At 40.6% G+C, this 16,211-nt stretch overlaps 1 protein-coding gene across 1 annotated transcript in view; it reads left to right on the forward strand.

Moving 5' to 3' along the window:
• The first annotated feature begins 1,289 nt into the window (after window positions 1-1,289).
• The window catches only part of ARHGEF38 (Rho guanine nucleotide exchange factor 38), a 139,346-nt gene continuing 124,424 nt past the window's right edge, over window positions 1,290-16,211 (forward strand). Inside the window, exon 1 of the mRNA XM_047091413.1 lies at window positions 1,290-1,485. Coding sequence (XP_046947369.1) covers window positions 1,290-1,485 — 196 coding nt within the window. The remainder of the gene's footprint in view (window positions 1,486-16,211) is intronic.

Consider the following 16,211-nt stretch of genomic DNA (forward strand, 5'->3'; position numbering starts at 1 on the left):
CTTTCCACATTTTTCATGTCTCTTCTCAGTTTCAAACATTTTTCCTTCCCTTCTGTTCCCGGGGTGAGTTTCCCGCACTCCATCTGTGAAAGGACCAGTAAAAGATCTCACAGAAATTACACCCTGACACAGTGCTTCTTTTCCTAAGCACCAGAACCAAGAACAGGGTTGGGACCATGAAAGGGTTAATTTAATGCAGGGCAATGTGTGGAAGAGAGACCTCAAAAGTCTCCAGGCTTCTATGGACATTTCCTCCTGTCTTGTGCCTGCTGCCAGATGCCTCTCAAATGAGAATGCTCCTTTCCTCAAGAATGTGGATCAGGGTTTGGCAAATATGTTTTTAGTAAACAGTTTGTGAATATTTGTAAAGGCGGAAGTATGACTTTTGAGTGCACACGGTAATCCCTAAAAGTGATTCTGTCCCCACTGTTGTGATGCACATGTAAATTCTAATAGCCCCGGGGAGACTGGGTGGCTCAGTCAGTTAAAGGAGTTCCACTTCGGGTCAGGTCATGATCTTGTGGTTCATGGGTTTGAGCCCCGCATCAGGCTCTGTGCTGACAGCTTGAAGCCCGGAGCCTGCTTTGGATTCTGTGTCCCCTTCTCTCTCTGCTCCTCCCCTGCACTCTCTCTCTCTCTCTCTCTCTCTCTCTCTCTTTCTCTCTCTGTCTCTCTCTCAGAAAAAAAACATTAACAAAAAGAAACAATAAAGGTTTAAAAAAATTCTAATAGCACCACACTAACTCTGTGGGTCACATGTGGGTGACTCTAGCTAAAAGTCACACGCAAGCCCACGTCTGCCTCCAGGCAGCAGATCACAGCGCAATCTCCCAGTGCACCTGTACACACCCACAGGCACACATTAAACCCACAAGCTGCAGGTTACTCTCGTGTGTGTGCTTCCCTTCTGCCCTACCCCACCCTGTTCTCCCGTTTCCCCCAACCAACCCCCAGCCTCGCCACACACAATGGGATTTTTGTTTGCTCCGGTAGCATGTGACAGCACAGTCCCTGCTTTGCCTAGCTCAGTGCTGCAGGTCTCTCTGGTAACAGGTGGCAGCTTCCCCTGTAGGATTCTAGGCATAAAAACCAATGACCTCATAGGGGTGGGGCTCTGGGACTCTGGAGAGGTGGCAGTCACAGCCAGGTAACCTTCACAGCTTTTAGGGAAGCCTTTTAGTAAGAAGGGGGCTGTTCAACTCTTTACTCTGGTGCCTTCAACCCCGGTCCTGAGGCAATTTAGCAAACAGCCATTGCCTACAAGTCTCAAAAGCTTGTCTTGGCCTCAGATGGATCCCAAAGAAGCCACTGGGAAAGAAAACATGGGCACCAAGAAAAAGAACCTGACCTTCCTGAGGCCCAGGCTGTATATGCTGGAGAGAAGGAAGACAGACACAGTGGTTGACAGCAGTATTTCTGGGGACCACTCTGGTACCTTGAGGAGGAGTCAGTCTGACAGGACCGAATACAACCAGAAACTACAAGGTAACCACCAACAAATCAATTGACCTAGACTACTGCACTCCCAGCTGGTTTCTCCTACTCTTCCATTCGCAAGGAAATCACTTAAGGCAAAGGGGAAAGCGAATATTACCTTCTCTGTAAGGAAGGAAATAAGGAAAATAAGGAAACAAAAAAAAAACAATAAGAAAATGAAAGTAAATGTCATTCATAAATTATAGGAAAAATTTTTCATGTGCTTTAATCGTTAATGAGCCAATTCTGAATTATTCTTAATATATTTTTTTTTCTGGTGAGAGTAATATTTTTTCCTGCTGTCTTTCTTCCTTCCTTCTCCCTCCTCCAGCCAATTTAAAAAGTGGGAAGCACTAGAAAGCAAATGATTTAGAAACCAACAAAAGATAGTTTCTCTCAATAGATAGGTGTGGGATGTCATACCATGAGATCTATCTAAGTAATTGTACTGAACTGGGATTGTGGTTATCTTAAATAGGGGCATGAAACTGCAATCATGTCTGTGAAAAACGAGGAATGTTAGTCACTGGGTTGGTATAATAGGATTTGCTGAAAATCACATAGGTGTTCATTCCTTTAGAGTGAATCGAATAGCATCCAAATATGGTAAGAGATGTTTAGCATGCTTAGATTGAATGACTTTTGAGGAAATAACTTCAGTTTATTTTGTGATAGTCATAAGATAATTTGGCACAGTTATTATAAAACATCCTGTTTAAGTCCCTGAATGTCTATCCCTTTCCATCCACCCTTTTTCCTCTCTTTCTCTTGAAGGTCACCTGTTCTAGTAAACTTCATTTTGATGTTGATATTGTGCCATGTTTTAAGTATCCACTGCAGTACCTGTTATGTGATCCCAGACCCTGCCTCTCCTGCTTTGAGCACACTGTGAGTTCAAGCTCGTATAATCCTACCACAAGCTGTCATTCTGGACTGAAAAATTATGATGTGGCTAGAAAGACCAAGAGAATACCCTTGTATTAGTAGGTCTCTTTCCGGAAAAAAAAAAAAGTACTCAGGCTTAGTTACACAAATTAATTAAACTAAATTAATTTAAATGAAATCTTTAAAGCTGCCTGCTACAAGTTACTGCTTTAAAAAAAAAACCCTGATCATTCAGGATTAAAATGCAGAGTCAAGTCTTACCCTTAAAGGGCCTTTCTAAAAATGAAAGAAGGGTATTATTTGATCTTTGAAACTTTCAAAGGCAATGACACTTTACTCAAAGCAATGGATACTTTGGAAAGTGCAAATTTTAAAGTCAGATACATTTGTCTTGCAGTCTTGGCTCTTCCAACTTTCTAACTATAAGACTTTGAGCAAATTACTTGAAATTTCTGAGCCTCAGTTTCCCTATCTGTGAAAGTGGGACAGTGAGACTTACCACAGTATTGCTGAAAGAATGAAATCAGGTAATAACATAAAATGCCTGGCATATTGGCTGACACATGGTAGGTGCTCAGTAAATGGTGTTATTTTTTATTTTAGGAATAATTGGAATAATAGTGATAGGGTAGGACTTTCCCTTTATTAATCAAATTTACAAATCTACTAATCTATTTCAACTCTTTTCTGTCCTCTGATGAAGAGACCACATATACAAATTCAGTAATAGCCTATGGCTTTATCTCTTATAACATATTTATTCTGCCTGAGATTCACTAATTCAGCATCTTTTTGGTCCAGATTTTCCATTAGCAAAATAAAAATGGAAAATATTTTTTGCTCTTCACTTCCTAAACTTAGTTAAAAAAAAAACAAAAATACCAAAAAACTTCTGCGACCACAGAAGACAGCAAATGTTTGCTGGTTACTTTGCAGAAGACCTCAGGCTTCTTATGCACTCCATTGGATTGGTGTTGTTTTTGTTTGTTTGTTTGTTTGTTTGTTTGTTTGTTTTTTAGTCTTCTTGAGTTGAAGACTTGTTTTTTGTTTTTGTTTTTTTAACATTTACTTATTCTTGAGAGACAGAGACAGAGTGCAAGCAGGGGGAGAGGCAGAGAGAGAGGGAGACACAGAATCTGAAGCAGGCTCCAGGCTCCGAGCTGTCAGCACAGAGCCCAACGTGGGACCCAAACCCACAAACTGTGATATCATGACCTGAGCCAAAGTTGGATGCTTAACTGACTGAGCCACCCAGGAGCCCCTCCATTCGATTTGTGACTTCCCTGTGCCCTGATGGATCCTGTTTTCTTTTTTTTTTTTCAACATTTATTTGTTTTTGAGAGACACAGAGAGGCAGAGTGTGAGCAGGGGAGAGGCAGAGAGAGAGGGAGACACAGAATTTGAAGTAGGCTCCAGGCTCTGAGCTGTCAGCACAGAGCCCAACGTAGGGCTCAAACTCACAGACCTGAGCTGAAGTTGGAAGCTTAACCGACTGAGCCACCTAGGCGCCCCGGGTCCTGTTTTTGAAGGTGGAAGAAAAGATCCAGAAGTTAACCCATGTTCCTAGAATCGTCTGTGTAGGAGAAAAATCATCAGGGAATGTAGAGGAGAACATCAGAGCTGTAAAAATAGGCTGGCCCCTGATAAGCAACATTTTTTAGATGTAACTTTTAATAAAATCCAAGTCTGCTATGTAATACCTATTAGAGCTTTTAGTGTGATTCTTCTGTAACTGCTTTGGCAACGATAGAAAACATTTTCTCGTTAACATTCAAAACAGTTCTGTTGGGTTTACACTGTGATCTGCATTATACCCATTATCATGCAGATGGATCCTAAATGAACTTTAGAATTTTTTTATTATCGCAATGTCAAGAGATTTTCCCTCTGCCTACTTTGGAACTGGTGGTTCCCTAGGAGGCACTGAATAAAGATCTGAGCTGATTAGAGCCCTTGGATGGATGGCCCAAAGCCACTGTGAGGTCACAGTGTGCTTTTCAATACTGGAAAGAGGCCTCGGATTATTTAGCCAGAGTCCTTCAGCAGCTGTGATGCTAGTTGAGTAATACCGTTCACTGCTCTGTCTCTTTGAGCATCCTCTCTGGGTTTTGGGAAACCTAAGGCCTTTCTTTGGTGCCCGTGGGCTAACCTCTTAACTCATAGTTAGATAGTCTAACCTGTTCAGTTCAATTTCTGGCTGACGTCACTTTAGCAGTGAGAATCCTAAATTGTAGTTTCTTTAAAAATGGTACACTGAGGGGCGCTTGGGTGGCTCAGTCGGTTAAGCGTCCGACTTCAGCTCAGGTCACGATCTCACGGTCTGTGAGTTCGAGCCCCGCGTCGGGCTCTGGGCTGATGGCTCAGAGCCTGGAGCCTGCTTCCAATTCTGTGTCTCCCTCTCTCTCTGCCCCTCCCCCGTTCATGCTCTGTCTCTCTCTGTCTCAAAAATAAATAAAACGTTAAAAAAAATTTTTTTTTAATGGTGCACTGGGTGAGAGCTACTAGATTAAACAGTAGAACATGGTCCTAATGAGAGTATCATAAATTTTTTGTAGAAGGTTGTGATCACAACAACATAGTCATTAAGCCTCAGGTTTTACAATAGTTTTTTGCTCGCCTACTGTTAATGGCTTCTTTATGCCTTCAACAGATTTGTACAGTTAATTGGCATGTATTGAATATGTTATGTGGTGAGCAAAACAGAACATGTGCCAGAGATTACAACTACAAAACCATTAAGAAAAAAAAATGACCTTTACTCCAAAGGGGCTTAAAGTCTCATTGGGAAAGATAAGACAGGTAAACAAATGCAATAAAGCAGCATGACAGACTACAGGTGGGATCGGTGGGTCCATAAAAGGAGGAAATTGTCTATTCAGGTTTGGGCAGGGGAGGTTGTTGGAAAATGTTGTTGTTAAGAGCTGATAAGGTGGGCACCTGGAGAAAGAACAGAATGGGGAGAGAAGAGTGTTTTAACTTTCTCATCGTACTTTATCTGAAATTATGTAGTCTGTTTCCTTGTTTCTTGCCTACTATTGACTCTCATTTCCTCTCCTGTGTCTCATCCCCCAGTCCATGAGGAAGACCCTATCTGTCTTGGTAACTCTTCCACTTTTGCACTTAGAATCATGCCCAGCACACTGTAAGCCCTCAGTAACTTTCAAATAGAATGAATGACTTGAATGATGTGGTCTAGGTAGGGAATCAGTGTAAGGAAAGGCATTAGAGCCTGAATTAATAACCCTTGTATCTTCGAATGTGCGGGTACATGTTGCCATTAATAAAGATGATCCTTCAGTAGAAAGAAATATATTAGGGATGAAAATGTACAGAATTGCCTATATAACAAATAATTCTTAGTAGAAGCCTACTTCTTTCCTGACCCTACCTTTTAGAGCACAGCAGACCCTAAGTCCACTCATTCCTCCTCTTGCATTCATCACAAGAGCTATGTCACCTCAGCTTCCAAGCTAGCTCAGTTCCTCATTGCCATTTTACTGAGAACCACAGAGAGGGATCAAAGCTGGGGAAACTCACTGGCTGATTTCTTAAAACTCTTTTCTTTGGGAAGTGATTTTGTGTATGATTATATGTGTGAACTCCACCTTTGAAATGTGCCTCCTTTGGTTATGTACAAGTGTTCCTGTATGCATGTGGATTATCTATCTAATCTATGATTATGTATAGTTGTGTATGTATACTTGAGACATATCTCTGCAATGATTAAGACTTTTTATGAAAAGTTTATTGATTAACACTCATCAGCTTTTACTGAAAACCCTACATGATTGATATGACTGACTTTGTATATTTCCTCTCGGTGTGGGTGATACGGGATGAATGTTTATGTCCCCTCCAAATTCACATATTGAAGCCCGCGTGATGTTATTTGGAGGTGGGGTTTGAGGGAGGTAATCAGGTCATGAGGGTAAAACCCTGCTGAATGAGATTAGTACCTTATAAAAAGAGGCATGAAAGACCTTGCTCCTGCTCTCTGCTCTCTGCCGTGTGAGGGTTTGAGAAGATAGCCATCTATCGGCTAGGAAGGGATCCCTTAGCAGGCACTGGATCTGCCTTGAACTTGGGCTTCCCAGCCTCCAGAACTATGAGAAATAAATATTTGTTGTTTAAGCCACCCAGTCTATGGTATTTTTGTTATAGCAGCCCCAACTGACTAAGACAGTGGATCAGTTACTTTTATCCCATATGGCCACCCTAAGACTCTGGTTAATTTTTTGGCCACTGTGTATTCTTGCTTATCAAGTATCAGGTGAAAAAGTAAAAGTGGATGAGTAAAATGCCATCACTGTTGCTGATAACACAAGCCAAATTTGTATCTCTAATTCATTATAGTCCATGGTGCTTTCTTATTTTTGCAAAGACTATCATATCATTCTCATTAAGAAAAGATTGCTTGGTTGTTTTTATAAAAGCCTGAGGTGTTCTTACCATGCCGATGAACCAACCTACTACATGAATGATATACAGAATAACATATATTGTCGTGTGAGGACAAATGGCTCAAATAATAAGTTAGATGTGGTAAGATTATGGGAACATTTAATTTGTAGTGATTTTTAAAAATACAGACCAATCTGGGCGTCTGGGTGGCTCATATGGTTAAGCAACCAATTCTTGATTTCAGCTCAGGTTGTGATCTCACAGTCAGGAGATTAAGCCCCACATCAGGCTCCACACAGAGCATGGAACCTGCTTGGGAATCTCTCTTTCCCTCTCTTTCTACCCCTTCCCTGCTCACACGTGCGCGCTCGCTCTCTCTCTCTCTCTCTCAAAATAAATAAATAAATAGACATAAAAAAAAAAGAACACAGACAATCTGTGAGTGAGAAGGAGGAGCAGTTAACCCTGGGAGATTTGGTGATTTCTGTTTTGGGCCTAGTGAAGGGTAGAATAAAACCAGTTGTGCAGCTGTCTGTGCACGTTTCTATCTTAGTGCGACAAGTCCTTTGTGTTCCTCCTTTTCTTTGAGTATTAAGTCCTTTTTTACCTGCCTTCACACACCCGTTAGTGAAGTGGGAAGTACTTGGATCAGTAATGTAACACCAACATAAATAAGGTGTATTTCATAGTTTGAAGGGTAAATCTTTATAAAAGGCAAGGCACCTGTAAATCTAGGTAACTTCTGTCTCATCACATGCATAGAAACCAAAAAGAAGCATGATATTTTACTTTCCTTCCTTTTTAGTAAAGGTATTTTATGGTTTTTGGAAGTAATTTGAATTAAGCAAAGGGTGAGTTCCAGAAATCAAGAAAGTTTGAGCTATTCTACCAAAATCACATTGTGATAAGAAAATGTATTCCTGTGTTCTACTTATGGGACTGTAGATATAACTTTCTTTTTAAATTTTTTTAATGTTTATTTTTATTTTTGAGAGAGAGTGTGTGTGCAAGTGGGGCAGGGCAGAGAGAGAAGGAGACACAGAATGTGAAGCAGGCTCCAGGTTCTGAGCTGTCAGCACAGAGCCTGACACGGGGCTTGAACTGACGAACTGTGAGATCATGACCAGACCTCCTGCCTCTGAGGGAGCTGAAAAATCTAAATTTGAACTTGGCCTTTCAGGTTATTATGAAGGTATATTTATCAATATAGAAAGACATAACACTGTATTTAACAGTTTGCCAGCTTGACTCACAAGTGTTAAATGTATAGACGTGATATGTTGGCCTCTATTTGCACACTCAGGTTATTATGAAGGTATATTTATCAATATAGAAAGACATAACACTGTATTTAACAGTTTGCCAGCTTGACTCACAAGTGTTAAATGTATAGACGTGATATGTTGGCCTCTATTTGCACACCACTGCTTGTAAGTGGTTTTGGGTTGTAAGCTATGTTTGGGATGTGGCCCTTATTCTGTACTAGGTGTGAAAAGTGAGAGAAGGAAAGGTACAGACTGAGTGACTGTCATCTGCTAGCAACCACGCTGGCCCAGGGACTTTCACACATTATTATTTAATCCCAACACCTTTTCAGTTCTGGTTTCATAGTTGAAAAAAATAAGTGTGTAGGGGAGGAAAGACTTTACTCTCCTGGGTTCAATAGCTGGACCTATGAAATAAACTGACAACAGGCAGATTAACAGGAGAAAAGGTATACAAGTGTACTAATTTTTAATATTACCTGCTGGGTAGCATCATAGGAAAAAAAATGCATGTTCCCACAATGGGGAGATTTGAGAGCTTAGATAGCATCATAATAGGGAAAGGAAAAGGAAATGTAGGCCACTTAGGGGAGAGTAAGCCGTTTATGAAAGATGAATGGGTCTTGAGAAAAATAGATAGGGACACAACAGTTTGTGACAGTTTGCCTGGGTGTGGTGTCAACATCTTGTTTTCTCTCCTATGATAAGAGTCAATGTTCCCCAATTGATGAAACTCCTTAGAGGGGCACCTGGGTGGCTCAGCTGGCTGAGTGTCCAACTTCAGCTTAGGTCATGATCTCACAGTTCGTGAGTTCAAGCCCCACATCGAGCTCCATGCTGACAGTGCAGAGCCCGATTCAGATTTTCTCTCCCTCTGTCTCTGCCCCTCCCCCTCTCAATATAAATAGATAAACTTGAAAAGAAAAAGAAACTCCTGAGGAGGAGATTTATGACAGTTGAGTTCCTTTTGGAGGATCTGTCTTTAGGCAAATAGAGCGCATAGAAAGCCTCTCCCTGCATCTGCTGTTTATCAAGTGCATTTGGCTCAAAATCATTAATATACCAATGCAACATATTTTAAGATGTCATGTCCTAAACTCTTTCAGGTGGTAGAGCTTGGCTTTGAACTCAGATGCTTTAAATATTTGCAAATAGGATGCATCTAGTTCCTTGACATAGTAGGTATTCATCTGGGTGGTTTATTAGTAACGAGAAGTCAAAGCAATTTGAGGGTTGTGGTACATGTTTTGTAATGGGGTAACATTCCTCTGCTACAATGATGAAGGCTACTAAATGTTTCACTTTGGAATACATATCCTTTTTGGGGAATGATTGTGACACTCCCCTGCAGGAGTGTTGCTGTATAATAAATGCTCTTTTGTTTAATTGTCAGGAAACAGAATTACAAAGTTAGGTTAAGCAAACCTGTCATGTAGTAATAGCTTGATGATCTCCATTTCCCACTTCCTTGATTATCTTGACATTATTTCTTTAACTTTAGGCCCTCGTCATTTGTTTATTTGCATCTCCAAAACTAATATACAACCAAAACACCGAGAACCCTTGTCTACAGCCACAGGGATGGGATGGGTAGGAGAAGTGGAGGTGTGTGCATGTGCAAGTGAAAAAGAGTGGAATTAGTTACTGGGAACAAGCAGCTCATCATCTGGTAGGTGATATTTCCATAAAATTCTATGAAGTCAGCCTAAATTGGGAGTCTTAAATGCAGCAGGAAGATAGTGTTGTGATTAAAAGCCTTTGTCCTAGGTTGTTCTGAACAATTTCTTTGCTGATTAATGAATTGGAGAATAAATGAACACTCTAGAATACCTGTGCTGAGCCCCTCGATAGAGAATGCAATCTTGACTGTCTGACATCCAGTCCCGACTCAAAGAGGAGAACTTAAAGGTCATGTCATCAAGCAACTGCTCTAAGAACTTTGAGTCATTGCAGCCCCTTACAGAATTGTCTTTCCAGAATGCTTCTTAATGATAGGTCTCCCATGTCACTACAAAAAGCTGTCACAGATTTCTGCTTCTTTCTTTGTTGTGAAATAGTTGATGAAGACATTGTTTACCTCTCTCAGTGCCATCCAGTTTTATTCAAGGAAACGCTTTGGCTCTTCTTAAGAATTAAAACATGTCTCCTTCCCAGGTAAAAACAAGCAATTTACTGCATTTAGCTTCCTGAGGCTTAGAGTCCAATTTGTACTGAATGCTTGGCCTTTAGAGTAGCTGTTTTCCTAGCCTAAACATTCTTCCCTCAAATCTCAGCTGGGATGGATTCTCCTCATTGAGGCCTTTGCTCACCTGGGAGAGTCCTTCTCTGACCATCCTACCTCAAGAGGTATAGGGAAGGAAAGATATTTCCTTTTTTCTCCTAGCTTCTGTGGCTGGAACCAGTGAGTTGAACTCACTAAAGACAGACCAACAGGAAAAAATCATATACATTTTATTTGATGTTAATATTTTTACATGGCATGGAGGGCTTCACAGAAAGGAGTGAAAATCCCAAATGAGCAACTAGGCCCATGGTTATATACCATTTTAACAAAGAGTGATAAGTTGTGGAGATGTGACAAGACAAAGGGAAAAAGGACTTGGACCAGGGGTGTGAAATTGTGGGAAAGTAAACAGGAAATACGTGGGGGGAGCTCATAGAACATAAGGATTGGTTTAGTGAGGTCTCTACAGACTCATATTGGTGTCAGCTCCCCATCTCTGGTAATAAGAATGTTCTCTTTCTGGAGCACCTGGCTGGCTCAGTCAGAAGAGTATGTGACTCCTGATCATTGGGTATAGAGATTACTTAAAAATAAATCTTAAAAAAAAAAAAAAAAGAACGTTCTCATCCTGATGCTGGAAGGGCATCTTTCTCACAAGAAATTTATACTTTGCCTAAAGGCAGTTCTCAATTGCCTTTAGCTTAAATAATCAATATGCCAAAGTAGCATATTTTCAGGTGTTCAGGCCCTTCTGCAGTCTTTGTATTACTTACCTACTGCTCTCTAAAACTACACTGTTCCATTTCACCTCTCTTTTCCATATGAATGTAGTTCTCCTTGGGGATAGAGATTTAGTCTTATTTTAACACTCAAGCAGTGCCTGATATATAGTAGATGCTCAGCTCAGTGACTAAAAGTTATTAAATGACTAATTACAAGTATATTGATGCGTATCATTGACATACTTGTCTTTATAATTCTGTCATTCCTATTTCCCCATTACTTAGTTGCAGTTAACTTTTGGCTTAAACTGCCCTAATTCTTTTACTATAAAGGGAGAGAGAATATAAATAAGTAAATCTAATTAAACAAGAAAAGAAATAATTTCTTGGCCAAAGAAAAAGGAGATCTCAGTTTTAATGAATTTATTTCACAAGCATTTCTAGGTGTTCATATGTGCCAGATGCTGCCTAGATCCTGAGAATATAAAAATACATCAGAAACAAACCCAGTCCACTGAGTGACAGGCAATGAACCAATAATTGCAGCAATGTGGTACGTGCCTGAGGTGTGCCTGCAGGTTGGGTTTCTGGGTTGCAGGTTCTGAGATGGAGATTAGGGTGCAGGAGCTTATTATGTGCTTGTGACCACCACCTGTGGAAGAGAAGGGAAAGGCACAGAACTGAGAGAGAACAAGTTGTGCTGTGATCTGGTCTCAACGGAAGCCTTAGCCAACTCTAAAGGCAAGTCCTAAAGATAAGATGATCCTTTAGAGTTGTTGCCAGTGGGATGAAGGACCCTTACATCGCCCTTCAAGTTACTGGCTTGGGGCCATCCTGGGAAGGAGGTATGATGGGGAGGTTCCTGAAGAAGGCCTGTCTGTAGGTGGCACTCCCTGCAGCTGGGGCAGTAAGTCTTTTGTTCCTGAAGGGGAACTGATCAGCTCATCACAGCATCCACCTCTTATCAAGTGGTTATTCTTATATTAGAGATATAAGAAAGCAATATAAGAATTGTGATGGGAAAGGGGCACCTGGGTGGCTCAGTCAGTTGAGCATCCCACTTTGGCTCTGGTCATGATCTCACGGTTTGTGAGTTCAAGCCCCTCAAAGGTCTCTCCGCTGTCAGCATGGAGCCCGCTTTAGATCCCCTGTCCCCTTCTCTCTCTGCTCCTCCCCCACTCATGCTCTCTCTCTCTCTCTCTCTCTTGAAAATAAACATTAAAATGGGGTGCCTGGGTGGCTCAGTCAGTTAAGCATCTGACTTCGGCTCAGGTCATGATCTTGCTGTTCGTGAGTTCAAGCTCCGCGTCAGGCTCTGTGCTGACAGCTCAGAGCCTGGAGCCTGCTTCAGATTCTGTGTCTCCTTCCCTCTCTGCCCCTCCCCTGCTCATGGTCTATGTCTCTCTCTCAAACTAAATAAATAAACATTTTTTTAAATAATAAAAAAATAAACATTAAAAAAGTGTGTTTATATATATATATATACATATATATATATAAATATTCATTAAAAAAAAGAATTGTGATGGAAAAGAGTTTAAGCATACAACAAGAGTAGAGACATTGAAATCTGAATCTTGAAATCCAATTTAGATTATTTAAGGGCAAGGGGGTAGTGGGCATTCCAGACAAAGGGATTAAATATGTCCTACAACATGGAACAGGGACTAAAACTGGTCTCCCTGTCTGAAGGTTCATAAATGAAAAAGAAGGTACTAACACCAATTAAGCATGCGTACTAGGCACATAGGTGCATTATGTCAAATGGATTGTCTTAAAGAACTCCTGGGCTATCTGTACCTCTTTGGATACCACTGCTATAGAACATGGCAAAGCACTAAGGACAATTAAGCCAGAGGAGCAATATGGTTTGACATTCCAACCCAGTTTTTCATTAAACATCCTCATCCTGCTGTGTGCCCCATTGTTAGTGATGATGAGGAGTTTTCAAAAACTAAATAATACAAATTATCAGATTTTTATTCTTAGAGTGGAATATTCTAGTGAATCTATGGAGTATACACTTTATTCATTGCAGTTGTGCATCTTTCTAACTTCCTTCCACATGGAACATTTTGTTAAAAATAATAAAATAATACAGCCACTGGATCTGCTTGTTGGCCACTGTTTACTTCAGGAATGTAGATGAACTGGGAGCCTGGGTGGCTCAGTCAGTTAAGCATCCTACTTTGGCTCAGGTCATGATCTCACAGTTTGTGAGTTCAAGCCCTGCCTCGGGCTCTGTGATGCCAGCTCAGAGCCTGGAGTCTGTTTCAAATTCTGCGTCCCACTCTCTCTCTGCCACTCCCCCTGCCCATACTCTGTCGCTCTCTCTCTCTCAAAAATAAACATTATTTTGTGTGTGTGTGTGTAAATTGTAGTTGAACATGCAGGTAGAAATTAAGAGTCTCTTGAAGTTTCTGAGTATTGTTCAAAATTTTATCAGCATTGCTGGTTGAGAACTACTGATCTAGAATAATGCCTTACACGATGAGCACTCAGTAAATATTTGTTGAATGAACAAACAGATGGGTAAAACCAGTTTTTCTCATCCAGCCAAAATTTTACATTTTCACAATAGAACAATTACAACAGAAAAATTGAATACAGTGAAGACTTTACTAAGTAAAGTTCCCTTTCTATTCAGGGCTTAAAACCTGTCCTCTTTCACTAATCTTCTCCTGCTAAAGACTTTAAATAAAGACATTCCCAGAAAGCCCCCATTTATTCAGCTCCTAATTGTTTTGGCTGTACTATGCTGCTCACTGTAGGAGCCTGTAAATTCAAACCAATGCTACTTAAGTATTTTTCAAGCTAGGTAAGCTTTGTTGTAATTTCTTTTTGAAACCCACTCCTTTACTTTCTGCAGCAATTAGCAGTCAGAGAAAATAAATCACATGCCCTTCGAATGAGAATAAAATATTTCCCTGCCCCAATGTTTGAGCTTTCAAATTCAGAGCAGTGGAGGGTCTGCTCTTTCACATTTTCGCTGAATACTTCACTGGCTTTTCTCCAAAACCTGTGTGACATGCAATTATTTTCAACCTATTTCACAGAAGACCTGCTCCATTCATCTTCCTGTGGGTCAGATTTCCATTGAAACTGATAAAAGATTTTACTGTGTGAAACTTAAGTCAGTAGGGTTCAATGCAATGCTAAGCCAAGGTTTTTTTGGTTTATGGGGGCAGACATGAAATATGGTTTGGAGAGGGATGAAAGAACATTCATAATCATATGTGGGGGGTTGGTAATGATATGTCTGGAATAAAACCCTAGATAGAATTATGAGTGGTGTTTACACTGGATGGGTAGAGAAGGGGCTGGACAGGTGGAGGGAGGGAGGGGGTGATGGTCAGAAGCTCTGAACTCAATTTATGACTCTGTTACTTAAGGTAAAAGACTTTCTTCTTTAGAAATTAGTTTCCTTTTCTATATAATGAAATAGGACTGGATAGACTTTATCACCTTATCTCCTGTACCTGCTTTCCCCCTCATTATTCCCTATTTCTTTAAATGGCATCATTCCCTGTTCTCGGTCAGAAATCTGAAAGTGAGCTTTGACATTTCTTCTCCTTTCCCCCATACACTGATTGCTCACCCAGTTTACCTCAGAAATTTCTCTTGGTCTGTTAAATTCTATCTTCTTGGTAACCAGACTAAACATAACTGCCCCAGTCTCTCCCCTCACAACTAGACTGGCTAGATTCATGGGTAGCTCACCGTCTCCCTACCTTCAGGCTTGCTCACCACCCTCTTCCTTGAAATCTGGTACTACTGAGGCCAAAATGATCTTGCAGAGAATCTTAGAATTAGGAGTTTTTAAAACTCCAGATTCCTGTGGCACCTGGGTGGCTCAGTTGGTTAAGCACCTGACTCTTGATCTCAGCTCAGTTCTTGATCTCATGGTCGTGAGTTCAAGCCTCATGTTGGGCCCCACACGGGGTATGAGGTCTACTTAAAAACAATAACCAGGCTTCTGGGTGGCTGAGTCGATTAAGTGTCTGACTCTTGATTTTGGTTCAGGTCATGATTTCATGGTTCGTGGGATCAAGCCCCATATCAGGCTCCATGCTGATAGTGCAGAGTCTGCTCGGGATTCTGTCTCTCCCTCTCTCTCTGACCCTCCCCTGCATGAGTTCTCTTTCTCTCTCTCTCTCTCTCTTTCTCTCTCTCTCTCTCTCCCCCCCTCTCTTAAAGTAAATAAACTTTAAAAGCAGCAACAGCAACAACAACAACAACAACAACAACAAAGCTCCAAATTCCTTACGTAGGCCTTCAAGATCGGTCTCCTGATAATTTCTCTAGACTCATCCATTATCACATCCTTACCACATTCTCTGACATTTGCCCTCAGTCACACTAAGCTTTTTTTCTTTTTTCTTTTAAAAAAATTTTTTCTTTAATGTTTATTTCTTTCTGAGAGAGAGCATGCATGAGCGGGGGAGGGGCAGAGAGAGAGAGGGAGACAGAATCCAAAGCAGGCTCCAGGCTCTGAGCTGTCAGCACCAAGCTGAAGTCAGACGCTTAACTGGCTGCGCCACCCAGGTGCCCCTCGCTGAGTTTTTTTTCTAATCTTCTTTTGCTGCCAAGCCTTTGGACATGCTACTCCCTTTGCTCAGGACACTAGCCCTTCTTCTTGACTAGTGCTACTCTTTCAGATTTCATTTCTGTCACTTCTTCCCAGGCCTGACCTCTAGGCTGTGCTATGTCCAGCACAGGTCACAGTTTATTGTAATTATATCTGTATGCCAGTTTTAAAATATTGATTGATATTTTAAATTATGAAGTGAGTTGTTTGCACAATCTTTCTAGAATAATTTTCTCTTAAATCTTTTACAGTTGTCACATTCAACTCCTAATTATAGCAGAAATATTTTGGCAACCTGACTTTATCAAATCATTTCAAAGCCTCAGAGCAGTTTTCATGGAAACACACATACTCTTTTACTCTCATATTTCATCAGTTTATAGAAGTGTAATTAAATTAATGTAATTACAATAAGAAGTACAACTGAATTAGGTTTGCTGTTGCACACAATTAATTCTTGGAAAACACAACTTAATCATTAAATGGATAAGTGTATGGACATCAGTTGGTTCAGGAAGGAATGGGAAGTATTGATTTATCCCATGACTTGAATAACCTATCTTTACTTCTAGAGTTACTTTCTTGACAGAAAATATTGTTATTTTACTTACTATTATATACTCAACATAAAGCATAGTACCAGTTCACAC

Source organism: Lynx rufus, unplaced genomic scaffold (genome assembly GCF_022079265.1).
Source record: "Lynx rufus isolate CCGP_SWC_20201006 ecotype Redwood Valley unplaced genomic scaffold, mLynRuf1.p SCAF_3, whole genome shotgun sequence".
Lineage (NCBI taxonomy): Eukaryota > Metazoa > Chordata > Mammalia > Carnivora > Felidae > Lynx > Lynx rufus.